Here is a 27,619-nt window from a genome sequence, read left to right on the forward strand (position 1 = left end):
GAGCACAAGCATGGGGAGTGGCAGAGGGAGAAGCAGGTTCTCTGCTGAGCAGGGAGCCTGATGCAGGGCTTGATCCCAGGACCCTCGAATCACCACCTAAGCCGAAGGCAGACCCTTAACCAACTGAGCCACCCAGGTGCCCCTTAAATAGCAGCTTTATATAATTCATATATTATAAAAGTCACCCTTTTAAAATATACAATTCAGTGTGTTTTTAGTGTATTTACAGAGCTGTGCAAACATCACCAGTCTAGTTCTAAAACATTTCTATCACCCCTAAAAGAAACCCTGTACCCATGAACAGCCACACTCCTCTCCTCTTCCTCCAGCCCTGGCAACCACAAATCTAGCTTCTATCTCTACATCTAATCTAGTTTCTGCATTGTTCATATAAATGGACTCATAATATGCGGCCTTTTGTGACTGGCTTCTTTCACGTAGCATGTTTTCCAGGCTCATCTACACTGTAGCACGAATCAATGCTTCATTCTTGGTTGTGGTGGATGAATACTCCACACGATGTATAGGCCATGTTTTGTTTATCCATCCCTCAGCTGCTGGACATTTAAGCAGTTTCCACCTTTCAGCTGTTGTGAATCATACCTCTGGGAATGGAAAGACATTTAGCAAGCCCCTAGGTGCCCCCAATGTTTGCTCATGTTTGAGACTCGGAGACGCCATCACGTTGCAGTGTGTAACTCGGCACACTGAGCCAGCTCATCTTGCTCTCTCAGCAGCCCTGTGAGGTAAGCGCAGCACTGCCCCCACTTTACAGACAGGGATGAGGACACTCAGGTGATATGGACACCGGGCTCTGCTAGCTCTCCTACTTATCCCGCCATGCATGGCCTCTCTGAACCTGGGCTTTCCCCACCAGCTCTTTTCCTTTGCTCTTTTCCAGGCTATGAAAATGAGGGAGGGAAGCCTCGCCAGCTCTGGAACACAAATATTTGCCAGTCAAGAAAACATTCCCCTATCAGTCAAAACCCAGACAAGCTGGCACACATTCCCTGCAGATGCCTGAGGGAGCTTCTATTTTAGGAGAGACCAGGTGGCCTGCAGCTTCTCCCTCTCCCCAGACACCCCAGGCTCCTTCTCATTCCTACCTCCTTTGCAGATGAGGAGACTGGGGTTCAAAGTAGTCACTTGCCCTCAGTCACATGGCATCCAAAGGGACCTTTTATTCATTTTCCTCCCCCACCCCCCTTCTTCAAGTGATCTCCATTCTCAACAAAGGGCTTGAACTCAAGATCCCAAGATCAAGAGTAGCGCCTTCTGGAGAGTCTGGCTGGCACAGCTGGTAGGACATCTGACTCTTTATCTTGGGGTCATGAGTTCAAGACCCATGTTGCGTTAGAGGTTTTTTGTGTGTGTGTGTGTTAGAGATTTTTTTTTTTTTTTTTTTAAATTTTTTATTTATTTATGATAGTCACAGAGAGAGAGAGCGCGCGCGGCAGAGACACAGGCAGAGGGAGGAACAGGCTCCATGCACCGGGAGCCCGACGTGGGATTCGATCCCGGGTCTCCAGGATCGCGCCCTGGGCCAAAGGCAGGCGCCAAACCGCTGCGCCACCCAGGGATCCCTGTGTTAGAGATTAATTAAAAAATCACCAGCTCCACGGATTGAGCCAGCCAGTTTTTTTTTTTTTTTTTTAAAGATTTTATTTACTTAATCATGAGACACACACCACACACACATAGAGGCAGAGACACAGGCAGGGGGAGAAGCAGGCTCCATGCAGGGAGGCCGATGCAGGACTTGATCCTGGGTCTCCAGGATCAGGCCCCAGGCTGAAAGTGGCGCTAAACCGAGTCAGCCAGTTTTATATAATGGCTCACAATGAAGGTGATTTCCAGTGCAGATAAATAGCAGACTTAGCTTGCTAGGCCATGTAAGTGGACAGAACTTAATTATGGCCTTATTTCATTTCTCCGACAACCCGACATGGGGCAGATTTCAGGGGGCTTAGGGAGGGAAGCATGGAGTTTTCTGGGGTGGGGCAACTTTCCTTTGGGGATTTGGAACCCTGGAATCCTCCTGTCTCTTGTGTTTTTTCTCAGGACCTCATGATCAAGGGTTCAAATTCAGCCCACTGTCCCTAGCCTGCACTGGCAGCTTCACCCCCAGGAAGCTTTCTGGCCCTAGTTAAAATTCAGTTTTTTTTTTTTTTAAAGATTTTATTTATTTATTCACAGAGACAGAGAGAAAGAGGGAGGCAGAGACACAGGCAGAGGGAGAAGCAGCATCATAACAGAGAGCCCGACGTGGGACTCGATCCAGGGTCTCCAGGATCACGCCCTGGGCTGCAGGTGGCGCTAAACCACTGCACCACCAGGGCTGCCCTAAAATTCAGTTCTCTATCCCACCCCAGACCCCTAACTCACTGTTCTCCAGGAGCGTGCATGTTAACACTCAGAATCTTCTGGGTGGATTCTGACCCAGAAGAGAATGTGAGAAGCACTGCTATTAGGTTTTACATTAAGTCCGTGGTCTAGAGGAAGGGACAGAGAAGCTCATCAGTAGTGTTTGCAGCAGCTGTGCAAACCTGCCCCTTCCTGAGTCTCACCTGGGGTGCTTGGCAAAGTACACACTGTGAAGATGTGGGCGAGGTGGGAAATCTGCCTTTTTTTTAATTTTTAGGATTTTATTTATTTGAGAACGAGTGGGCGAGCATGAGCCAGGTGAAGGGCAGAGGGAGAAGCCGACTCCCTGCTAAGCAGGGAGCCTGATATAGGGCTGGATCCCAGGATCCTGGGGTCATGACCCAAGCCACAGGCAGACGCCCAATCTACTGAGCCACCCAGGCGTCCCAGGAATCTACCTTTTTATAGGTTCTAATCAATATGTAAAGAGAAGACAAAAGCTTGTGAAGTTAAGGAAAACAAGGCTATATTTCTCACTCCGCTGGGGCCCAGGCCACATGTGTCTGGCTAGGTCACAGCCACGACCTAATAATCAATGCACTTACTCGTGTCCCGGGGCGGGTCCCAGTGCCCACGTGCACCGATCTCCACCCCCAGCTTGACTCAGAGTGTAGGCGCTCAGGACAGGTGAAGGGAGGCGGAAGCGCGGGGACCGCGGCCGGAGAGCCCGCAGCGCCAGGTGCACGGCGCGAAGCACCGCCTACCGGAGGAGCGCGGAGGGGGCGGGGCCGGCCCTGCCGCGAGGCTGGGGGGCGTGGTCTGCTCAGCCTCGTTGACGTTGGCCAATCCGTGGACTCGAGGCGGCCGCGGTCCCCGCCTCCCGCCGCCACGGGGAGAGCGCCGTGTTGCTATTGGCTGGCCGAGGCTTCTTCCGGTCCAGGGGGGCGGGCCCCACGCGGTGGCGGGAAAGCTGTGGCCCTGGCCCTTCACCCCGGACTGTGAGGGGCTGCCGGTTGCGACGTGTCTCTGGCCAGCATGGACGCGGCGGAGGTGGAGTTTCTGGCTGAGAAGGAGCTGGTCACCATAATCCCAAACTTCAGCCTAGACCAGATCTACCTCATCGGGGTAAGGGCTGGGGCAGCCATTTGCCTGAGGCCCCAGCGCCTGGGAGACGCGGTAGTGATGGGGTTGCCGCGGACACCCGCCGAGTGGACGGGGCTGGGGAACCCTGAGTGGTCGGGGGGGACCCTGAGGAGGGGATGCCCAGTGGTCGGGGGGAGTACTGGGAGGGACGCCGAGGTGGGGGGAGCTCCTGAGGGGGGACGCCCAGTGGTGGGGGGGAGCACCTGAGGGGAGCACGCCCCGTGGTCGGGGGGAGTACTGGGGGGGACGCCCAGTGGTCGGGGGGAGTACTGGGAGGGAGCACCTGAGGGGGGGAGCGCCTGAGGGGGGGGAGCGCCTGAGGGGGGACGCCCCGTGGTCGGGGGGAGTACTGGGGGAGACGCCCCGTGGTGGGGGGGAGCGCCTGAGGGGAGGACGCCCCGTGGTCGGGGGGAGCACCTGAGGGGGGGATGCCCCGTGGTGGGGGGAGCACCTGAGGGGGGGATGCCCCGTGGTGGGGGGAGCACCTGAGGGGGGGATGCCCAGTGGTGGGGGGGAGCGCCTGAGGGGAGGACGCCCCGTGGTCGGGGGGAGTACTGGGGGGGACGCCCCGTGGTGGGGGGAGCACCTGAGGGGGGGATGCCCAGTGGTGGGGGGAGCACCTGAGGGGAGGATGCCCAGTGGTGGGGGGGAGCGCCTGAGGGAGGACGCCCCGTGGTCGGGGGGAGTACTGGGGGGGACGCCCAGTGGTGGGGGGGACGCCCAGTGGTGGGGGGAGCGCCTGAGGGGAGGACGCCCAGTGGTGGGGGGAGCACCTGAGGGGGGGATGCCCAGTGGTGGGGGGGGAGCACCTGAGGGGGGGATGCCCAGTGGTGGGGGGGGAGCACCTGAGGGGAACACGCCCCGTGGTCGGGGGGAGCACCTGAGGGGAACACGCCCCGTGGTCGGGGGGAGTACTGGGGGGGACGCCCAGTGGTGGGGGGGAGCGCCTGAGGGGAGCACGCCCCGTGGGGGGGGAGCACCTGAGGGGAGGACGCCCCGTAGTCGGGGAGGGGGGAGCACCTGAGGGGAGCACGGCCAGTGGTGGGGGAGCACTGAGGGGGGACGCCCAGTGGTCGAGGGGGAGCACCTGACGGGGGACGCCCAGTGGTGGGGGGGAGCATCTGAGGGGAGGATGCCCAGTGGTCCGGGGATGCCCGAGTGGTGGAGGGATATACCTAGGGGTTATGCTGAGTGGTGTGGGGGGGACTACCTGCGGGGGTACAATGAGTGGTGGTGGTGGGGAGTTCTTGGAGGGGATGCCTGGTGGTTGGGGGGAGTTCATGAGGGGGGACTCTGAATGGAATATGGGAGGATACAGGGTGGGGTGACCTCGAGTTTTGGGGGAAGAGAGGCGGGTGCTGTGGGGGAGTACTGGGGAGGGAGAGACACTGAGTGGCCAGTGGTGGGTTGGGGCAGGGGTACAGGTTGGGTGGATGCAGAGGGGAGGAAGAGGTGAGCAGGTTCTCATCCTGGGCCCAGCACCTCAGCTGTTCCAGCCACCTTCCCTGCAGCACCCTGCAGGAAACCCATGCTCAGGTGAGCTGGCCAGGTGTGCAGCTGAGGACAGTGCCCACGGCCTGATCACTTGATTGGAGCTACCTTGCTGGGTGTATGTTCACAGTTGGGCTTTTTCCTTTGGGTTTCAACATCTGCAACGCCTTTTCCCTTGTTGGACAGCAGTGGGGTCCAGTAGTGCCCTGTGCCATATTTTGTCTTACCAGGACTTGGTTTTTCTTTGGCAGGGGGACCTGGGGCCTTTTAACCCTGGTTTACCAGTGGAAGTGCCTCTGTGGCTGGCGATTAACCTGAAACAGAGACAGAAGTGTCGGCTGATTCCTCCTGAGTGGATGGATGTGGGTAAGGACCTGGGTGGAGCAGGGCCAAGTGACACCTTCCCTTAGGATGCAAGCACGGAGCCCCTTCCACTTACTCCAACATCCACTGGTCAGCTGAAATTTTAAAAACATTTTATTTATTTATTTGACAGAGAGTGCAAGGGAGGATGAGTGGGAGTAGAGGGAGAAGCAGACTCCCTGCTGAGCAGGGTCCCCCCCCCGCCGCCCCCCCCCCCCACACAACTGAGCCACCCAGTGCTGATCAGCTGGAATTAATGAACGGTTAGAGATTCACCTCTTAGTTTGCTAACCACTATTACTAATGTCATGTTAGTTTGAGGCATCTACACCAAATTTCGCTCAGATTTTGATTTTAAGATAATTCCACTTGCTTTATTTTTTTATTTATTTTTATTTTAAAAAAAAATATTTTATTTGAGAGAGAGCAGGGCGAGAGAGTGAACATGGGGTGGGGGAGGGGCAGGGGGAAGGGGAGAAGTAGGCTCCCCACTGAGCGGGGAGCCCGAAGTGGGGCTCAATCCCAGGACCCTGAGATCATGACCTGAGCGGGAAGGCAGATGCTTAACCAGTTGAGCCACCAGGTGCCCCTCAACTGGCTTTAAAATTAAGAATATTGTAGGGTGTCTGGGAGGCTCATGTTGGTTAAACTTATGCCTTTGGCTCAGGTCATGATACTAGGATCCTGGGATTGAGCCCCTCATTGGGCTCCCTGTTCAGCAGTAAGTCTGTTTCTCCCTCTGCCCCTCTGTATGCCTGTGTGTGTGTGCTCTTTCTCTTTCAAAATCTTTAAAATAAAATTAAGAATATTGTATGGCTTTGAAGAAACATTTCTTCTAACTTTAAAAAAATAACTATATTGGGGTGCCTGGCTGGCTCAGCCAGTAGAGCATACTACTCTTGACCTTGGAGTTGTGAGTGACCTTGGGTTCATAAGTTTGAGCCCCATGTATTGACAAGCATATTAAGTAAGGGGCTGGGTTCTCTTACATTATAGAGAATGCATGAAAATAATGCATCATCCAAACAAGGGAATATTACCCATATAAAGGAATGACGCACTGATCGTGCTTCGACTGAATGAACCTTGAACACATTATGTTACATGAAAAATAGAAAAGACACAAATATCATTTACAACTTTGAATATACTAAAAACTATTGAGTTGTACATCTTATTTTTTTAAAGATTTATTTTAGAGGAGGAGATAGACAAAGAATCTCAAGCAGACTCTGCAGTGAGCAACTGTGCAGTGAGCATGGAGCCTGATGCAGGCAGGGCTCGATCCCATGACCCTGAGATCATGACCTTAGCTGAAACCAAGAGTTGGACCCCTAACCGACTGTGCCACCCAAGTGCCCCTGAATTATATATTTTATTTTATTTTATTTTTTTAGATTTTTATTCATGAAAGACACACGTGCGCGCGCGCGCGCACACACACACACACACACACACACACACACACACAGAGGCAGAGACACAGGCAGAGGGAGAAGCAGGCTCCATGCAGGGAGCCTGACATGGGACTCGATCCCAGGTTTCGAGGATCAGGCCCTGGCAGGCGCTAAACTGCTGAGCCACCCAGGCTGCCCTGAATTATATATTTTAAATGGGTGAATTGTATAGTGTATTGATTATGCCTCACTAATAAAGAAAATGATGGGGGCGTCTGCATTCAGCTCAAGGCCTGATCTCATGGTCCTGAGATAGAGCCCTAGGGTGAGCTCAGTGCTCAGCAGGGAGTCTGCTTCTCCCTCTCCTTCTGCCCCTCCTCCCACTCATGGGCACAAGCTCTCTCAAATCTTTATTTTTAAAATTTTTTTTAAAGGTTTTATTTATTTATTCATGAGAGACCCAGAAAAGAGAGGCAGAGACACAGGTGGAGGGAGAAGCAGGCTCCATATAGAGAGCCCAATGCTGGACTCCATCCCAGGACCCCTGGGATCAGGACCTGAGCCAAAGGCAGATGCTCCACCACTGAGCCACCCAGGTGCCCTCTCTCAAATCTTTAAAATAAAAACTAATGTATCAGCAACGCAGGCAGAATTTATCCTGAGCCTTTGCAATCTTCTTCCTATCTCAGATAAAAGTGGCTCATTATAGCAAAGAACATTGATTTTATTTGGAATAGAGGGGGCATGTAGAGTTTGAAAAGCACCTGAGTGATTTTGATTGTCCCCTCCCAATTGGGAATCAGCCAGGGTCAGCTCCCATCTAGGAGTGAGGACATTTTGAGCCAGGCACTTTCAAATACAGTTTCAGAAAGATTGCGTGGGCATTTTCTCCTGGTCCTAAAGAGGGGGTGGCCCTGGAAGGTATGCAACAAAGGGAAACTCCTAATTCCTTCTGCTGAGGGGCTCTTTGACAGGGAACCCCCTCAGTTCTGGTTGTTAGTGCTACATCCCCTCCTGGCAGTTTCGGTCCTTTCAAACCCAAAGAATAGGGGCAAGAGCCTGTCTTGCAGGCCAGGCAGTGAAGGTGTGGAGAGAGAGCCTGAGCTTTTTCACAGGCCAGGCCCACGCTGGGGTGAGCAGTAGTGAAACCCCACTAGTTTGTCAGTAGAGAATGCCCAAGAGACCACTGCCCTCTGCTTCTGCCACCATACAGTTCTACCTATTCTTGTCCTATGAATGGAATCATCTATTAAGTCTGTTTTTGTCTCTTCTGTGACTTTTTTTTTTTTCAAAGATTTGAGAGAGTGCACCTGCGTGAGTGGAGGAAGGGGCAGATAGAATCTCCAAACAGACTCCCCACTGAGGGCAGAACTCCCATCACCTGACCCAGAGATCAGGGCTGGGTGACCTGGGCTGAAACCAGGAGTTGGGTGCTCAACCAACTGAGCTACCCAGGTGCTCCTCTGTCACTGTTTTTGAGATTCATTCCTATTGTTGCACGTGGCATTACATCATTCTTTTATTGCCAAGTACTATTTCATTCATGATAAAATATTCCACATTTGATCACCCATTCTTCTGTTGGTAGGTATTTGGATTGTTTCCCATTTTTGGCTATTGCTGATTGAGGGGGGTTATGAACATTCCTATTGAAGTCTTTTTGTGGAAAAATGTTTTTTTTTTTTTTTTAAAGATTTTTATTTATTTATTTATTCATGAGAGACACAGAGAGAGAGAGAGAGCGAGAGAGAGGCAGAGACACAGGCAGAGGGAGAAGCAGGCTCTGTGCAGGGAGCCCGACATGGGACTCGATCCCAGGACTCCAGGATCACGCCCTGAGCTGAAGGCGGCACTAAACCCCTGAGCCACCCGGGATGCCCTGGAAAAATGTTTTTAATTCTCTTGGGTAAATACCTATGGTCATAGGGTGGACTATGCTTGACTTTGTAAGAAACCGCCACCCAGCCCTCCAGAATGGTTGAGGTATTCTGATCCCACCAGAATCGTGTGAGAGTTCCCAGTATTTCACATCCTGGCCAACACTGGGTGATGTCACTGTTTGATTCATCACAGTTTGAACAGCAGTATTTCATACTCTGATTTAGATGCGAGAAAAGAATGTCAACTGTATAAAAATGTCTGTGGAGAGAGGGCAGGAGGGAGTTATCCAGGCTGTGAGTCTGACCAGTTGCCAGAGGTGGGCAGGCATGGTTGGAGTCTAGGTGTATTTCGAAGGAGAATCTGTAGGATTTGCTGATGGACAGGCTGTAGGATCTGAGAGAGGAGAGTGAAGAATGAGTGCCAGCGTGGCTGACCTGAGCTACAGAATGATATGGAGTAGCTTGTCTCCTGAGCTGGGAAAGGCTTCAGGAGCATGAGGGCTGGGGTAGGGGTCCAGAGTTGGGGTTTGACCATGTCACATTGGAGATGCCTATTGGATATCTAAGTAGAAATAATGTGGGCAGAAGTATTTAGTCAGGAAGAAGGTGAAGGGACTTATTTGGGGATATGAATGTTGAAGTCATCATGAGTGCTTGGATGATATTTAAGTGAGGCAGGATGACATCACATGGGATATGGGTTTAGGTAGCCAAGGGGTCAGGGATCTGAGCTCTATACCCTAGTGTTGAAAGAGAGGTCAGGTAGGGCTAGAGGAATCCATGAGATAAGAGAACTCAGAGTGTGGTATTCCAGAAATCAAGTGATAAATACACTCCAAGCAGGATTGATCGTTGTCAGCTGTGAAGACAGATGGAACCGTTGGGTTTGGCTGAGCAGAGGTCATGGGCCTTGGTGTTGAGCAGTGTTTGTAGAAGGGTAGACTAGACACCCACCTGAGTGGTTGAAGAAAGGAAGTTAACTATTTTATTTTATTTTATTTTATTTTATTTATTTATTTTTTTTAATTTTTTTTTTATTTTTTTATTTTATGATAGTCACAGAGAGAGAGAGAGAGAGAGAGAGAGGCAGAGACACAGGCAGAGGGAGAAGCAGGCTCCATGCACCGGGAGCCCGACGTGGGATTCGATCCCGGGTCTCCAGGATCGCGCCCTGGGCCAAAGGCAGGCGCCAAACCGCTGCGCCACCCAGGGATCCCGAAGTTAACTATTTTAAAAAAAAAGTGGTTTGGTAGCTGATGTTGGGAGGATTTTTTTTTTAAGATCTTATTTTTTAGAGATGCCTGGCGGTTCAGTGGTTGAGTGTCTGCCTTCTGCTCAGGGTGTGATCCCGGGGTCCCAGGATTGAGTCCTGCATTGGGCTGCCTGCATGGAACCTGCTTCTCCCTCTGCCTGTCTCTGCCTCTCTCTGTATCTCTCATGAATAAATAAATAAAATCTTAAATTAAAAAAATTATTTAAAAAATTTATTTAAATTCAATTAATTAACATATAGTGTATTATTAGTTTCACAGGTAGAGTTCAGTGATTCATCAGTTGCATATAACACCCAGTGCCCATTCCATCATGCACCCTCCTTAATGCACCCTCATGCACCCACTCTGTCCTCCCACCTACATCCCCTCCAGCCACTTCATTTTGTTTCCTTGGGTTAAGAGTCTCTTATGGTTTGTCTCCCTCTCTGATTTAGTCTTTTTTTTTTTTTTTTTTTTATTCATGAGAGACACACAGAGAGAGGCAGAGACATAGGCAGAGGGAGAAGCAGGCTCCCACAGGGAGCCCGGTGTAGGACTCGATTCCAGGACCCCAGGATCATGCCCTGAGCCAGAAGCAGACGCTTAACCACTGAGCCACCCAGGTGTCCCTGATTTTGTCTTATTTTACTCTCCCTTCCCCTTTGATCGTCTGTTTTGTTTCTTAAATTCACATGGGTGAAATCATATGATCATTGTTTTTCTCTTATTTCACTTACTTAAGGTTTTATTTATTTTTAAAATTTTATTTATTTGAGAGAGAATGAGAGTGAGAGAGATCACAGAGAGGGAGAACGCGAACCAGACTGCCTGCTAAACAGGGAGCTTGACTCGGGTATTGATCCCAGAACCCTGAGATCGTGACCTGAACCGAAGGCAGACACTCAACAAACTGAGCCACCCAGACACCCCTAGACTCTTTCTCCCTCTCTTTTAATTTTTTTCTTTTTCTTTTTTAATAAATTGTATTTATCTATTCATGAGAGACCCAGAGACAGAAAGAGAGGCAGAGACACAGGCAGAGGGAGAAGCCGGCTCCATGCAGGAAGCCCAACGTTGGACTCCATCCCAGGTCTCCAGGATCAGGCCCTGGGCTGAAGGCAGCACTAAACCACTGAGCCACCAGGGCTGCCCTCTTATTTTTTTTTTAAAGACTTAGAGCAAGCAGGGAGAGGGGCAGAGGAAAAGAGAGAAGAAGACCGCGCTGAGTAGAGAGCCTGACTTGGGGCTGGATCCTAGGCCCCTGAGATCGTGACCCGAACCAAAATCAAGAGTCAAATGTTCAACTGATTGAGACAGCCAGGCACCCTAGGATTTTTCATTTTAAGATGGAAGCTATTGTAGTGAGGTTGATGGAATGGTTAAGTAGTGAGGACAACAGTGAATGCTCGAGTGAGCATTGATAGGGTGGTGTCCTATGAAGGTTGGAGAGGAGGTCCAGGATACACCTGGATGGCTGTTCCTAGTGCACAGAGACAGGTGTGGAGGGGGTTGGGAGCAGTGTACCAGTAGGAGTGTGCAGGTTCTCAGAAGGAGAGCATTAGAGTGAGCAGGTGAATGGAACAGGGGAGTAAATCGGGTTGTAGCATGGCACCAAGGGTCCCTGAAGAGGGGACCCATCACTGACAGATTCCCCCCACCCCCAGCACAGTTGTGTGTGTGTCCCTCAGCCACAGTGGCCAGTCCACATTCAGGACTTTCTCAGGCCCATAAACCAGGGAGAGAGGGGTGCTGCTGCTGGATGGAATTGGGCTCCACTGCTGGATTCCAGATGCTGGGCTTTAACCCCCCATGATCATCACCCACCCCCAGGTTGGAAGCACTGCTGTTCTATGTCCTCTTGCTCTCCTCTGAACAAGGCTTCATATACATAAGTAAATTTCTCCAGTCACTGGTTACTCTCTTCACCTTTTGCATCAAAGGTAGAACACTTGTCTCTTTCCCTAAGAAAAGAATTTCTGACTCAGACACAGTTTCATCAGTACTACATCCTGTGGGCCAGAGCAGCAACACCCACAAAAATTTACCACCTTCTATAAGAGAAACTTTTTTTTTCTTTTATTAAAGATTTTATTTATTTACTCATGAGATACATAGAGAGGCAGAGACACAGGCAGAGGGAGAAGCCGGCTCCATCCAGGGAGCCTGACATGGGATTCGATCCCGGGTCTCCAGAATCAGGCCCTGGGCTGAAGGCGGCGCTAAACCACTGAGCCACTCGGACCGCCCCCCGCCCTTTTTTAAGATTTTGTTTATTTGTGAGAGACAACAGAGTGAGAAAGGCAGGCTCCATGCAGGGAGCCTGATGTGGGACTTGATCCCTGGTCTCCAGGATCATGCCCTGGGCCAAAGGCAGGTGCCCAACTGCTGAGTCACCCAGGTGTCCCTATAAGAGAAACTTTTGAGGAAATAGGCCCTGAATCCTCTAATTAGTGATATGGTACTCCAAAAAGTGCTTTTTTTCCTTTGTTTCTGTTAGTTGATCCAATAGGTAATGTAGATACCTGATAAAGTTGGAAAACTTAAATATTTTGGGCATGGTGATGGTAAAAATGTATGCACTTCTAAATTTCAGAAAAGTTGGAGAAGATTAGGGATCACGAGCGGAAGGAAGAAACCTTTACCCCTATGCCTAGCCCTTACTACATGGAACTTACCAAACTCCTGTTAAATCAGTAAGTATGTGTCCTCCTTAGAGCCACGTATAAAGTGAAACTCCTGATTCTTGTCCCTTACACCATCCCTCCTTTCTCATTCCACATTCAACTCTGAGGTGAGGGGTATCCCCGGCCACCTAGTTCCCTGTGTCAGTTACCTGGGGGGCGTTTGTATGCACCTATTCTCTTGCCTGGGCTTTCTTCCCACCTCTACCTCTCCTGGGGAATCCCTTGTTGCTTTATCACTTGACATTGAACCCCAGTGAGTCTTCTTTTTCTTAACTGTAGCTCTGTTTTATTGGTGAAGCTTTACTGTGTCTGTGTTTTATTGGTGAGTCTTCCACTGTGTGCATTTGAGTTCTTGTATGTCTTTCACAGGAAAGGCCAGAGGGCTCACACTTGCTCTGAACCCTAGCTGTAATGAAAGCCCACTGGGGGCAAAAAGTGTGGTGTAGTAGCTTTTTTCCCTGTGTCCATTTATGGTTCCGCATTGGCTTCTAATTCATTCTCCATGTTGCAGCCAGAGTGGACTTTTAAAGATGGAGCTGCCATGTGACATCCCTGTTCTTTGGAGCCTGTCCAGGGTTTAGACTAAAGTCTTCATGATGGCATGCAAAGCACTGCCTAGCCTGATCTCCTTCTGCCTTATTCATGGCTTCTATAATTCTTCCCTCTGATTTTTCAGGTTCCAGGCTCACGTTGGCCTCTTTTACTTCCTTACACATACCAGGATCCTCAGGGCTTTCATATACTGTTCCCTCTGTTCAGTAGGTCCAGCTATTCTCTGTTCCCTCCTTTGGTTTAGCCTAACTGGTACTCCTCACAGGTTAAGGATGCCAGTCCTCTTGGCAGCTCTGTAGCCCCCATGGCATTTATTTGTCAGCTGTAATCTCCTAATCACTAGTCAGACTGCCTTCCCACCCCTACCCCAGTTCTAAAGGGTGGGGACTGGGATGCCTGAGTGGCTCAGTCAATTAAGAGTCTGACTCTAGATTTTGGTGCAGGTCATGAGATTGAGTCCTGTGTCAGGCTCCACGCTGGGCATGAAGCCTGCTTGAGGTTCCCTCTCCCCTTGCCCCTCCACCCTCAATCTGTGTACACATGTGCTCTCTTCCTCTAAAAAAAAAAAAAAAAAAGTGCAGGGATTGTGTCTTGTTTGCCCTAGTATGGTGCCTGGTGCATAGATATTTATTGAATGAAATCAGCAGAAGGGGACAGGCAAATGTGGATGATCTTGCATGGGAGATACTAGAATGTAATTTGCAAAATGTCAAGCTTTTGAAGCCCTGAGCACTTTTTTTTTTTTTTTTTTTTTTTTTTAAAGTAGGCTCCATGCCCAGTGTGGAGCCCAGTATGGGGTTTGAACTCACGACCTCGAGATCAAGACCTGAGCTGAGACCTAAGTCGGATGCTTAGCCGACTGAGCCACCCAGGTGCCCTCTGAGCAACCTTTTCATTGATGGATTCAAGAGCAGAACTATAACAAAAATGAGGAAGTTCCCTATTGTCTGCTGTAGAGCATGGGCCAGGGGCCCACTGCATGACACTATTCAAATGAAAATTTGTGGTACGTAACATGGACTTGCTCTTAAGTTGATATATGAGACTACAGATTACAACATATTAAGCATTCCAGTAGATAGTGGAAATAGTCACAAGGGCTTGAGCCCCACTTAGTGGGGAAGAAGTGTGGGCCTGTTAATCAGAAGTTCCACACTGCAGTGTGATGTCCTGTTCAGAGCATGTGGGGATGCAGCCCTAATGTCTGGTGGTGCCAGAGAAGGCATCCCTTTAAGAAAGAGGGAGGGAAGGGACACTCTAGGTAGAAGGCAGGGACATGTGAACGGGCATGGTATGTTTGGGGAAGCAGAACTGTTGGGGCAGATGTAGACTAAGTGAAGGGACAGGATGCTGAGGCTGTTATTCTGTGGCGGCAGTGTCTTGGGGAGGTTGTTTGGCAGGGGTGTGTTGTCCAATGGATCGGAAAGCCTTCTGTGGCAGTTGGCAGGGGGACTTGGAAGGGAAAGTACAGAAGCAGAGGTGAGGGCCCTCTTCACCTTTAGTTTTTGAAGTTTAGGATCTTATGTATGCAGTTTAAACTTTGGTTTTGTGATTCTTTGTAATTCATTCGGCCAAGGGACCTAATTTTACCTTTGTTCTGCAGTTAATAAGTACCTGGGAGCCTTTGTTCTTTAACCTGCTGTCCAGAGCATAAGATCCAAATGTTTGGTTCTTAAATACAATCCACTATGTAAATTTTATACCACTGATTCTTCACTACTAATCACAAGCTACTTTCAGTATGTGGAGAGGCCACTTCCAGCTTTCCTAGCATGCCTGGTGATGGACCGTGTTAGCTTCTATTTTCACCTTCTATTTTGTTTTTCCCTTCAAAGGTTAGTTTAAAATACAGCTCACAACAAGGGGTGCCTGAATGGCTCAGTCAGTCACTTAAGTGTCTATCAATTTCAGCTCAGGTCTTGATCTTAGGGTCGTGAGTTCAAGTCCTGCACTGGGCTCCACGCTGGGTGTGGAGCCTACTTAAAAAAAAAAAAAGGCTAGAATGGTCAAAGGATTCAAAGTGTAGCTCAAGACAGGAAGGCTGTCACACTGACCCTTGTTGACTCCTGTTAAAACTTTTACCCAGAATTTGCTGTGTATAGGTATGTTCAGTTTATGCTAATTTGCAGTTTCTTTAGTTTCTGTAAAGTGTATTTTTATTTTCTTTGTGGAGTGAGACAGTACCTAGCCTTCAGAGCTTTTGGGAGGATAGACATGCTTTGTAGTGCTGAGCACAGTGCCTGGCACAGAGCTGTTATCTTCTTTCCCTGTCAGGTTGTAAGCCCTTGGATAAATATTGAGGTATGAGCAATAGCTGTCATGACCTCTGAGCGAACCATCGAAGCAAATTCATTCAAGATGGAAATTCTATCGTACAGAACACTCAGTTACCCTGAGACAGAGAATGTCCAACTTAGAGCTTATTCTCTGAAGTCCTTGTATTGTAACCTGTCAGGGGATAGTTAACGTGAGCACAAATAACTGTGTGGGTCATGGCTGAATTTTCTTGGCACCAAGCTAAATTGCTAGAAAGGTTTACATCTTAATATTGAAAACAAGGCACCTGGGTGGCTCAGGTGGTAAAGCATCTGCCTTCAGCTCAGTTCGTGATCCCGAGGTCCTGGAATTGAGCCCCACATCAGGCTCCCTGCTCAGCCGGGGAGTCTGCTTCTCCCCCTCCCTTCTATTCCCCCTGCTTGTTCTCTCTTTCAAAAAAACAAACATTTTGCTCCTGTTTTCCTAAAGCCAAGCAGCATTTTTTTTTTCTTAAGATTTTATTTATTTATTCATGAGAGACACAGAGAGAGGCAGAGACACAAGCAGAGGGAGAAGCAGGCTCCATGCAGGGAGCCCGACTTGGGACTCGATCCTGGGTCTCCAGGATCAAGCCCTGAGCCGAGGGCAGATGCCCAACAGCTGAGCCACCCATGTGTCCCGCAGCATTTGTTTTGAAAGGCCATTTCTACCTGGAGGAGTGCCTGCGTGGCTTAGTTGGAAGAGCATGTGATTCTTGATCTTGGGGTCTCGAGTTTGAGTTCCAGATTAGGTGTGGAACCTACTTAAAGGAAGACCCACTTCTACCTGGATGTTGCTTTAGTTTACCAAGTGCTTCCTTACTTGATTCCCACCTCTGACCCCCTTCCCTCCCCACCACCCACCACCCTTCTTTTAGTGCTTCAGACAATATCCCAAAAGCAGACGAGATCCGGACCCTGGTCAAGGATGTGTGGGACACTCGCATTGCCAAACTACGGGTGTCTGCTGATAGCTTTGTGAGACAGCAGGAGGCACATGCCAAGGTAGGTATGCTCGGGAGGGGGCACAAGGATCTTTCCTGTGGCAGCTGCCTCTCCTCACATGCCCTCAAGGCCTGGTGCTGCTTGGATTATTGCAAGCAGGGATTATTCATAGTGTTGTGCCTTAAAAAAAAAAAAAAACAAAACCTGTTATTCATTGATTACTTATTTTTATTCAGTAGATTTTACATTTTCTCAAATCAAGCACTCCTGAACCAACCCAGCAGGTTTTCTCTTGTGTTTAGCTGGATAACCTGACCTTGATGGAAATCAGCAGCAGCGGGCCTTTCCTCACAGAAGCACTCAATCACATGTACAAACTACGGACAAACCTGCAACCTCCTGAAAGCACCCAGTCTCAGGACTTCTAGAGAAGGCTATGTGCTTGGAAAGAAAGGCTTTGTATCTCCCAGCGGAGGCCTGCCGGGTGGTGTGTGTGTGTGTCCAGGTCATAATGGAGGTACTGGTATCTCTGGAGCTCTAGAACCCCTTTTGAATGTATGAAAAACTGTGTAATGAAACAAGGAATGGGTTCATAACATTGTTGGAAAGCAACAGGTTTGTGCTTAGTCTTTGAGACATTCTTTAATTCCACATCTGTCTCTAGGGAACCAGCTGTTCTTTTATGGGGGAGAGAAAGTTTTGGCAAAACAAGTTATTTTCCCCAGCAGAGCCTGCGGTCTCCTGTGTGGCATTGTCATGTGGGTGAACATTCAGTGATGTTTAGTGTTGCTTGTAAGTGAGAAATGTAGTAGGAATGATGATGTGGCCTGGGGCTTTTTTCCTTTCTTGACCCTGATCTCTTGGGCTAAATTTAGACTCTCCTAGAGTCTGCTCACACAGAGGTAGATGGCAGATGAGTGGTAAGATGTTGACCAGGGTTCACCATCTAAGCCCAATAAAGATGGACTCCACCCACATCTTGCATTGTTTTTTTTTTTTTTTTTTTTTTTTTTTCCCTTGCATTACTACCAAGTAAAGAGAGCAAGTCCTAAAGCTGAAATGGTTTGATCCAATGGGATGTGTGGCAGGCAGGGGTGATATTCAGACTGACACTTGGGTGTCTCTTGTTCTTTTGGCTATTTCTAGTTAAGGTGTAGCGGGTTTTTCCACAAGAAGAAAGCCAGGGAACTCCCTGGCTGCTTGAAGCTCAGCTGCCATCATGAATGACATAGTAACTGTCCAACCAGAGCAAATTGAGCAAGTTCATGACCAACCAGACTCCTTCATGGAAACAGATGGGTCATTGGTGTTCTTCACCCTGGGGAAGGCAACAGTATCTAATACAGAAAATCAAGACAAAGTAGCCACAATGTACAAGACCACACCAGATAACATCTTTGGATTCAGAAGCCATTTTGGGGGTGGCAAGACAGCTGGCTCTGGTGTGATTTAGGATTCCTTGGATTATGCAAAAAGAGGAAACAAACCCACTGATGTGTAAGACACAACCCATATGAGAAGAGAAAGACCTAAGGAAAACAGCAAAAGGAACGCCAAGGCAGAATTAAGAAAGTCTAGGGGACTGCAAAAGCCAAGGCTGGTGCTGGCAAACAGCTCAAGATTGGACGACAGGAATAAAGATTCTGCAGTGACACTATCTGTGGTGATTGTGCAGATCTTTCACATTAATAACTTTACAAGTTTTAAAAAAAAAGCCCAGGATAAACAGATTGCATGATCTGGGGTGTGTGAATGAGGCTGAAGTCCAGATGTTGGGAGGGGAAATCGTGCCCATATTGCTGCTCTTGCTGGATGGAGAGAACCAGTTGGAGGCAGCGGTGTCTTAAGGAAGGGTCCATTTCTTTTTCTAGGAGAAACTTTTCAATTGTAGTGGTTTAGAATTGCCCTAGAACTAACCTTACCTTGAGAGGAGAAATGAGTCTCAAGTCCTACAGGGTAGGGTTCTGTCACCAGCTGGTTTTTGACCATAGCACTGCTGGTCAGACCATGTTCTGCCTAGGGCTTTTCTGCGTGTACACACACGATCAACTGAGCCTAGAGAACAGTTTCTGGATTTTGCCCTTCAGTGTTCAAAGCCCAGATGCCTGTTACTCAAGTACGGTTTCTCTGTTCCAGATCACTACCCAGCTGTCCCTCTGACAAACATCTGAGGGTTATTATTTGAACACTGCAGGGTCAGATAGGAAGACCTGGTCTCTGTCATTTAGGTGATTGTTTTAGAGAGTTGCTTTCAGATGACAGGACTTGCCTTTTCATCTGCAGACTCTTCTAGAATGAGAAACCACATGCTACTGGGGAGGGTCAGAGTCCCATATATCATAGAGCTCCCCCTTACTATCCTGTGCTCTTGAAATCTGGCTGAGGTTATAATCGAATTTGTCTCCATGTTTTACCTGTAAAGCTAGATGGCTGAGCTTTTCTGCCCCCTCCCCCCCTTTTTCTGCCCTATTATAAAAAAGATTTTCCTCTTAATGATTTAGGAAGATTTTATTTTTTGGATGTTGTCAGAAATTACAGCAATATATTCATAAATACCTAATTACTACATTCAACAAATAATATTACAATACAATTAATTCAAACAAGTACACTTAGAACAGGTTTAATTTCACAGCATCTAAACTGCCCCCAGAGTGACCGAGGCATTCCTCCTCCCTCCCATGTACTGGTTTTACTGTTCTAGCAATTAAGCACAGGGTACATACAAAGTAACACAACCAATTAGATGGTCTTCCTCAGGTCAAGGCAGAGAGAAGAGTTTCACTTAAGCGTTGGATCAAGAAGTTGGGGCAGACAGGCTACTGCAAGTAGTGAGGAAGTCAGTAACTGGTTTCCTGGAAAAAGAGTGCAGGGATGGCTAAGTGGCTAATATACACCTAAGAGTAACAGAATCGGCTTATGCTGACCATCTCCATCTTGTGGTAGATCCTTAGAATTTTCTACTTAAAAACAGCTCAGAGGTGAAAGGGGGTATCTGATTTTTGAGATTTGGCAGCATGATTAAGCTACTTGAGGAAAGTACCATTCCATGTACAAACTTGGGATTTCTTGTGTTGTAATTCTCGGCTATTGAAAGCGTGGGCTCCTTTTAATGTTTTTGGAATTTGCTTTAGGATATAATCCTCTAGAATGTAAATGCCAATTAAGTGTCTAGTTTCTTTCTAGAGGAAAAAACTAAGTCCTGTCTTGGTCACCTCTAGGAGATCATGGATTGAGATATTTTATGTCCATTTGGCTTTATGAAACAAAATATTTCCAAATGATCAGGTTATATATAGTGCCAAGTTTTGGGGAGAGCTCTGGTTTGTTTCTAATGATCTGATTAAATGTGGAACCACACGCCTCAGCTCTGGAAGTTGAGTGCAGTCCCCTTTAGGACAGATGGCAGCCGGAGCTTCCAGGTGTGGTAGGAAGACACAAGGTCGTGAAAGACGGAAGTCTTCACGAAAATACTGACACAAGTTGCATAAACAATTCTAGAGCAAACTTGGTGTACTTCTGAACTTTGTCTTTTAAACTGTGTGAACTAGCTGAACAGAAAGCTTCAGAAATTATGTATTTGTCAATTTTTCAGCCCAAACTGAAGACTTAGGTGCTGCTGTGCTGTTTCTGAATCATCTGAAGATTATGGGATGGGAAAAAAACCATGATTGGGCACCAGGTCTCACTGGTGTACTTTGCTTTCTTACCTTAGCTTTTTCATGCTGCCTTACTGGTTTATATTCTGATTGTCTTATTACAGATAGGTGAGCATGTGGGGGAGTCAGAGTGACAGAAAGCATGAAGGCAGGCGGGGGGGGGGGGGAGGTGGTATTTCCAGCTGGAAGGAACAAGAAGAGTTCTAGCTCTGGGACAGAGCTGTACCCACAGCTGGTTGTAACCCACGGGCAGAGACCTCCCCTGTATAGCTCCATCCCTTTACCCCGCGACCTCCTCCCATTACAGAAAAGCCCAACAAGGGGCTCCCCTTGGATGGTGAAGGGCTGGGCTGTACTTCCTGTTTCCTCTGGCCATTGCCAAGCTGATTAGCAGGGGCATCCAGCCCTTTCCTGTGATTTTGGGGGGTAGGGTGGGGGACAGGGAGGGAGGTGCTAAGATATAACTCTTAAGCTTGCTGTTTCAGACTGGAAATAGCAAGCAGACTTTTAGAGAAATTCAATAATAGTTTCTCTGACTGTTGGCAGTAGAGCTCCCTCTGAACACCTGTCCCCACTTGTGGAACATGTTGATCTCTCAATGTCTTTGCAGGGGAGGAGGCCCACAGAACAGGCCTTCGTTCTCTTCAAGTCGTTTTTGTGGAGAGGAAGGCGCTTGTTGACTGCTGATAATACTGGCGGCACTTTTTGTCTGAGTTTGCTAATAACTGGAAGATTCTTGGCAGACATACAAAGCAAACGGTGTGGGAACAGATAAAGCAACACAGTGCCATCTGCCAGCAAGCTGTTCTGCACAGCTAAGGTCTGGGGCTGAGGGCGCGGCCACTGATCACAGTGAGTAGCCTTCCTGAAGGTCAGCCAGCCCTTCCCCTGACCCAGGGTGAAGGGGACAGCGGCCATCAAGATTCTTGCCTCTACTCCCACCCCTGACAGACCAACCACTGGCTGCTCTGGGTCTCTGGTTTGGGCCCATTCGGCAAGAGGTTACCTGCTTGATCTAGAGTAGACACTGCCTGAATGAGCAGTAACTGGGACAAGGAGGAAACACTGCTTCGCACTGAGATGGCATTCCCAGCTGCTCCTATGCTCATGACCATGTAAGTTCGAGAGGAGGAGAAGTTCAGCTCAGACATTGTTTACCCTACTTTTAGGCTTTTACAAAGCTTTGCATCTAAATAAAGCTTCTAAAGTTTCTACTTTGCACCTGTTCTCAGACTGCTGTAAGACACCTTAGAATCCTATCACAGAACTCGCTCACTTCCTGACCGGTTCTTTCAACAGAGCCGTGTGCACGCACAGGTGCATACACGACAGCTGCTTGTTCCCGCCTGGGGACAAGCCCCTCCTCAATAGCAACTGGTTCTGGGTGCTGTCCAGAGCCAGGGGGAGGGGACAGGAGGAGGTAAGAAGTAACACATGGCTTTCTACATCACTTTCTGGTGCAACTCAAAAATGAAGTGATCGCATAGGCGCCAGTGGTAAGCTCTTTTACTTTTCTTCTTCTTTAATTTTTAAAAACACTTCAATATTTTAATGTCCTGACCAGCAGCAGTACAAACACTAAAAGCAAGTTTTTTTGCCCAGAAAAACAAAAGCAAAAAAACAAACAAAACCCCCAAACAGGAAAACAAACAAACAAAAATCCCCCCAAACCACATATTAAAAATGGCAGGCTTTTTATAACAATAATTAAAGTAATAAAAACATACAAAACTTTGTTTTTTTTAATATATATACACAGTACAAGGCTGAAGCACCTTTGACTTTTCTCTCAAAATTTACGTTTGTATGAAAACACAGCCCACTGCAGTAACAATTTGGTGGGTGTGAACATATGTATACATAGAGCTCTGTACATTTTCCCCCACGGAGTAATAAAAAGGTACCTTCAGTTTGTTGATGCACTTTAGAGGAGAGCTTTTCCAGGGAAAAGCCTTTGGGTGAGGCTTTAGTACTGTTGCTTTGTGTGCTCCTAGGACCTGTTGCTTTGAAGAAAATTTTGCAGAAAAGTAACAAACAAATAAGCCCTTTCCTGGAAATGCACCCCACCTTCTTCCAGCTGAAGCAGGTCTCAGTCCTGTGGAGGAGCGAGGCCGGCCCCACGCTGCAGCGAAAGCAGACTGGGTTATTGGGGAGTGCTCACACGGCCACACCAGGAACAGAACACGCTCGGTCTGATCCAGTCTTACGCACCCAGGGGCCAGAAATGATCAAGTTTTAGTGTTGGTATAGGGAGCCTTCACTTTCAGATTTGAAAATAATGATGGGGGAAGAATAAAACCACCTTTAAAAAGAAAGAACTATGGGCGTCCTACATTGGTTGCTCGCTGAATGACAAAGGTGATTCAGGTGCATTGAAGTCAAGGCGAGTTCGTTCGTTCTTCTGGAGCCTGGAATCCTTTGCTTCATGCATGGCACATTCTCATTTTTTTTTTTAAGCTTCAAACCTCCCAGTGAAAAATATTAAATATTCAAGGTAATAAAATAGATAATATTTCTATACTATAGGTTCGGCCTAGTGCAAGGGAAACCGTCACCTAGGATATCCCTTAAAGTAACCTCTAGGCCAATGCATTGCAGGCAACGCAAGGCACTTCCTCAAGTGATCCAGTTCTGCCTGGAGTCGCTCCCTCTCTGAAACAATCTTCTGTTTCTGGCTCCTCAATTCCTGGAGAGAGAGAGAGAGAGAGAGAGAGAGATTCAGGTAAAACATTGATTTTGCAGTAAGGAAATGGGCACGATACATGAATGCTCTGGGGGTCATATGGAAAGGCAGACCAAGACTCAAGAAACCTCCCCTTCCTGGCTCAGAATTCTGATCACAGTCTCTGGAAGAACCAGTTTAAGCTGTGCCCAAAGCCTTGGAGTGCTCAAGGACCTGCATAGAACCAGGGTCCATTGCTGGCTCAGTATCAACCCTGAGATTTTAAACACTAGCCCTGATTATAAAGCTTGCAGCTCAGCAACAGCCCAAATCTGCAGCCCTATGTCCCCCATGCACTTGGAGGAAGCCAAGGAGTGGGCCATGCTAATGCAGCTAGCAGAGCAGAGGGACTAGGCTATAGGAGTAGGAGGTGATCGGCTGTGCCAGAGCTTTGCAACTGTAACATCCTCTTCAGCAAATCACTGTAGGGGAGACAGATATAAGTACAAACTCCCCCAGAAGGATACACAAATAACATCTCCCTTTCAGATCCAATATTCTGTCAATTAACAGTACCTCCCCACTTAGCTAAATTTTGGAAAACCAACTGGCTCCAATCTCTACCAATTACAAGTCGTAGCTTCCTAAGAGCAGCATTCGAGTTCCCTTCAAAACTTGTCTGTATGGGTGATGAATGCAAACTTGAAAGGTTAAACAATGCATAAGGTGTTTTAAGGCACCCCCCCACCCCTCCACTGATTATTATTCCCTTTCCTAGTGTGTGGGGCGCTAGACTCACCGCCATGCTATGGGAGAGCTGCTCGGCTGTGAGGCTGAGGCTGTAGTGCTGGGCCTCCAGCCGTCTGCACTGTGTCTGCAGCACCTGCCGCTCCAGGTTTTGCTCTGAAAAGACAAGCAATGTTGGTATGTGTTTTGTACACAAGGGCCATGGGCCTGGCCAGGGCTGCCCTTCTTTTCAGAGCAGCCCGGGCTCTCCTCTCGCCCCTTAGATAGGGGAATTCAACCCAGTGGCATAAAGACAAAGGACCCAGCATCAAAAGGCTATTTAAGACCTACAGATTAGGAAGTCATTAAGGGTAAATTTATGGTCTTAAAATCCATTTTTCAAAAGAAAAGATAAAATAAGCTGCTCAATAAAAGGGGGCTAGAGTAAATTTGGACATGAATTAGAAAAATCTCTGCCTTTCCCAGATACTGAGCCTGGTTTTAATAGGAGTAACTTTAAACTTTCAAGGATAAATCTCTGCTTTCTCTGAAGTGTTTCAAGAATGAAAAGCCAGGATGGAGCCTTTATTTGTTGGTGTAAGACTAGTGCTTTTCCTATGTCAGTCATGGAAGCCCATACAGAAAAAAGGGTCAGAAACTCCAAGTAGTTTGGAATGCTGAGCCCCCTACCTGAGGGCAGCTGTCTGAAGAATCCCACAGTCCTGTGATGGACTTTATGGGAATGAGAAATAAACATTTTTTTTGGTAGTAGTTTAACAAAAGGAATTAAAGACAGGAAAGGCTAGCTGACTGAACTTATAGAACAACTGAGATAGAATAATGCAGTGCAATAAATCCATCTTCTACCACTTCAGGACACAGATTAAAAATGTTAAAAGTGCTAACAAATTCAGCAAGGAACAAGCAACATCAGAAAACACCAAAGGCAAAAAAAAAGAAGGTGGTCACCTCCATGGGGCCTAGGCACCACATGAACCCTGCCAATCCTATGCCATCAATGCGGCAGCAAACGAGAACCTTTATTTCTTCCCCGTTTCAGAAACCAGAAAAAAGCTCCGTTAGTGCCAGTGCTCTATTCAACAGCCCAGAGGTCCTAGGTATGGCAGCAGGACAAAAAAGTAAAAACTCAAAAGAACTAAGCTTGATTTACAGAATGTCTGAACATCTATGATCATATATAACAAGGGAAAAAAAAACTAAAAAAGCCATGATAACCTAGCTGCTACCTAAAACTGAGTCTAATAAGGGATGTTACTCATGGCAAAAACAAAACAGTAAAAAATTGCATTAAACTATTTCTAAAGGGACGTGTGGGTGGCTCAGCAGTTGAATGTCTGCCTTCAGCTCAGGGCGTGATCCTGGAGTCCCAGGATCGAGTCTCACATCGGGCTCCCTGCATGGAGCCTGCTTCTCTCTCTGCCTGTGTCTCTGCCTCCCTCTCTCTGTGGGTCTCTCGTGAATAAATAAAAAAAAAAAAAAAAAAAAAACTTTTTAAAGATTTTATTTATTTCAGACAGAAGGCAGGAGGGGAGGGGCAGAGGGAGAGGGAGAAGCAGACCCCCCACTGAGCATGGAGCCCGATGTGGGGCTTGATCCCAGGATCATGACCTAAGCTGAAGGAAGAAGCTTAACCAACACAGCCACCTGGGGTGCCCCAGTTTAATGCAATTTAATCATAAAGGCAGTAACATTGCTATCAAAAACATTAATTCTCTCCATATCTGTAAATCAATGCAACTACAAATTCCAAATGATTTTTTGGGTGGAACAGATGATCCTAAAATCCATGGGGTAACCCTAAGGCCCAAAAACAGTGGAGCTGCCAGAGAAGCACAGATATGAGCACACTCTTCAGCAGAGCTCGGCAGCCCTAGAGCATCCACAGGGTGGTGCAGGGGCAGCTGGGCAGAGGAGGGTGCCACAGCTCACCCCGGGCACAGGTAGGGGCATAGACGGCACCCCATAAATCACCAGGGTAATTGGCTGCACAAATTGAAAGTTCCAAAGACGAAGTTAATTTCTACCTTCATCCATGCACAGAAATCAATTCTAGACATAAAAGCAGGACTTAAGAATTTTAGAAGAAAATGGAGAGAATCATCACATCCTTGGGGCAGGGAAGGATTCCCAAAAAGGCACCAAAAAAACAAGAAATGCTCTACATTGGTCCTGGATACATATGTATGCACTTAAAAACAACATGTAAGGAGCGAGCAATTCCAAACAGGGTTCCTCACGGAGGAGGAAGCAAAATGCAGGAGCAGATATGCTCGCTGTTTGTGCCTACACAGGCATTCCTTTTGTGAGTCTGTTTTAAAGTGCTTATTTCAGGGGCACCTGGATGGCTCAGTAGGTTAAACATCTGCCTCCATGATCCAACTGGGTCATGATCCCAGAGTCCTGGGATGGAGCCCTGCATCGGGCTTCCTGCTCAGTGGGGAGCCTGCTTCTCCCTCTCCCTCTGCTGCTTCCCTTGTGTGCTCACTCTCTCCGTCAAATGAATAAATAAAACCTTTGGGAAAAAAATACTTATGTCAAAGGATTTGCAATGATTAGAAAAATCCGTAATCAAACGTAGATGAGTATTCACAGTCCCTGCTCAGAAGGAAAACTCCTCTGTGAATGGTCAGACGTGCGTCAGGGAGAGGCAGCCCTGACCCTGGCAGCCTCAGTGCAGCAAGGACGGTTCATGGTCTAGGGGCCTCCTGCACAGAAGTCCCAGCACTGCAGCCTCCAAGCTAGATGCCTCTCGAGGAAACAGAGGGGCAGAGAAAGGAGGCAGTGTGCTAGAAGCACAAGGACAGCACTCAGGCCTCGTGACCCCTGCCCATTGCCTCTCACTCCAAAAACACTAGGCTGGGGGTAGGGAGAGGCGTGCAGAGGCCGATGAGGGCTTGCCTCCCTACACAAAGCACTAGCCCAGGAGGGTGACAGAGCCTGTAAGGGAACGGCTGGCAGCCTTGGGGCACTGAAAGGGGAGGCAGGCTCTGGCATGACCAGGCCTCAGTATTTGGGGCTCAGCTGAATTCACAAACCTTCTTCCCTTTTCAGGACCCTTGTGTGTAACCAGCCGGGACGGATAGAACATTTAGAAGCGTGAAAGAAGACAGCACAGAGCCCATCCCAGGTTTGAGCTGTCACACTGAGTGGTGGCAGAAACCAGTACTTAAATTTTTCCAGTAACTGTGGCCTCTGGTCTCTAATTTGGGGCACCTGCAGAAGCCTGAGGGACAGTTCTTAAAACAGGCAGAGTACTGGAGGAACACTACCTAGCTGTGCCCTGAGTGTCGGTGCCACCACTCAAGAGTCCCCAGGGTTGGCAGGGAGATTCCACATGGATGCGTTGAGTCAACTTTGTTTCCCATGGCCCTCAGCCCCTCCCTCTGCCCCTACTGTACCTTCTATATGTTCCTGGTAAGCTTCAAAAATTGCCTCAATCCCTTGCCACTTGCGCCTGGGGGGTTCGTCCTCGTCCTCCTCTCCGTCTTCCTCGTCGTCCTCCGAGTCCTGGTCCATCTCCTGTGTGAGGGGGCCCTTCCTCCCGGAGGGGGCCTCCTGCTGCCCATTGTGCTGGGGCAGAGGGAGTCGGCTGGAGGACTGTAGCTCGGGAATGTTGTAGTGGATGGACGTGTCAACTTTGTGGTTCTGCTCTGCAGACAGCACAGCTACGTTCCCTGTGGGGAGAGAACAGGTGGGTGATGGGCCTGTAGGAGTCTGTGTGGCTGCAGGTCTGCTGACTAGAGGGAGTTCAGAGAGGCCTGTGCCCTTCAGAGGTCAAACCTGGTGCCCAAAGGCAAGGTCAGAGAGGCATAAAGACTGCAGCAGCCCTCTATGTACTCCAGTCACAACAGGTGTGTGGTCTCAGCCACACTGATCTCCAAGCATCTAGGAAATGAGGCTTGAGCTTGGTCTGCAGCCAGCCCTCTGTGGACACTGGTCCCCCCAGCCCTCCCAGGAAGTGCAGGTCCTGTAGTCTCTGGGCATACCCTGCATTAGCTGTTGTTGGGATCTGTGCTGCCCCTATGGCATGGCCCCTCAGGAGATATCCTAACAAGTATACGCTGCCTCTGCTACAGTCTGGGACATGCGCAGTCAATGGACTTGCAGAGTTCAGATTGGTAGGAGTTTGATGGCTTTAAAATCCTGACAAAGGGGTACCTAGGTAGAGGACAGTTGGTGAAGCAT

The 27,619-nt window shown here is 48.4% G+C and overlaps 2 protein-coding genes across 6 annotated transcripts in view; one reads left to right on the forward strand and one right to left on the reverse strand.

Annotated features, from left to right (window-relative positions):
* Positions 1 to 3,297: 3,297 nt before the first annotated feature.
* GINS2 (GINS complex subunit 2) overlaps positions 3,298 to 27,619 on the forward strand; it is a 30,530-nt gene continuing 6,208 nt past the window's right edge. The window contains exons 1-6 of the mRNA XM_038538126.1: positions 3,298 to 3,489; positions 5,250 to 5,364; positions 12,485 to 12,584; positions 16,300 to 16,426; positions 16,669 to 22,747; positions 26,486 to 26,561. Coding sequence (XP_038394054.1) covers positions 3,400 to 3,489; positions 5,250 to 5,364; positions 12,485 to 12,584; positions 16,300 to 16,426; positions 16,669 to 16,794 — 558 coding nt within the window. The 5' untranslated portion in view covers positions 3,298 to 3,399 and the 3' untranslated portion in view covers positions 16,795 to 22,747; positions 26,486 to 26,561. The remainder of the gene's footprint in view (positions 3,490 to 5,249; positions 5,365 to 12,484; positions 12,585 to 16,299; positions 16,427 to 16,668; positions 22,748 to 26,485; positions 26,562 to 27,619) is intronic.
* The window catches only part of GSE1 (Gse1 coiled-coil protein), a 413,704-nt gene continuing 404,940 nt past the window's right edge, over positions 18,856 to 27,619 (reverse strand). For all 5 annotated transcript variants that reach the window (XM_038538121.1, XM_038538122.1, XM_038538120.1 and 2 more), the window contains 3 exons: positions 26,833 to 27,108; positions 23,487 to 23,590; positions 18,856 to 22,711 (listed from right to left, as the gene is read on the reverse strand). In XM_038538121.1, the coding sequence (XP_038394049.1) occupies positions 22,577 to 22,711; positions 23,487 to 23,590; positions 26,833 to 27,108 (515 nt within the window). In that variant the 3' untranslated portion in view covers positions 18,856 to 22,576. The remainder of the gene's footprint in view (positions 22,712 to 23,486; positions 23,591 to 26,832; positions 27,109 to 27,619) is intronic.

The sequence above is a fragment of the Canis lupus genome, chromosome 5 (assembly GCF_011100685.1).
Source record: "Canis lupus familiaris isolate Mischka breed German Shepherd chromosome 5, alternate assembly UU_Cfam_GSD_1.0, whole genome shotgun sequence".
Lineage (NCBI taxonomy): Eukaryota > Metazoa > Chordata > Mammalia > Carnivora > Canidae > Canis > Canis lupus.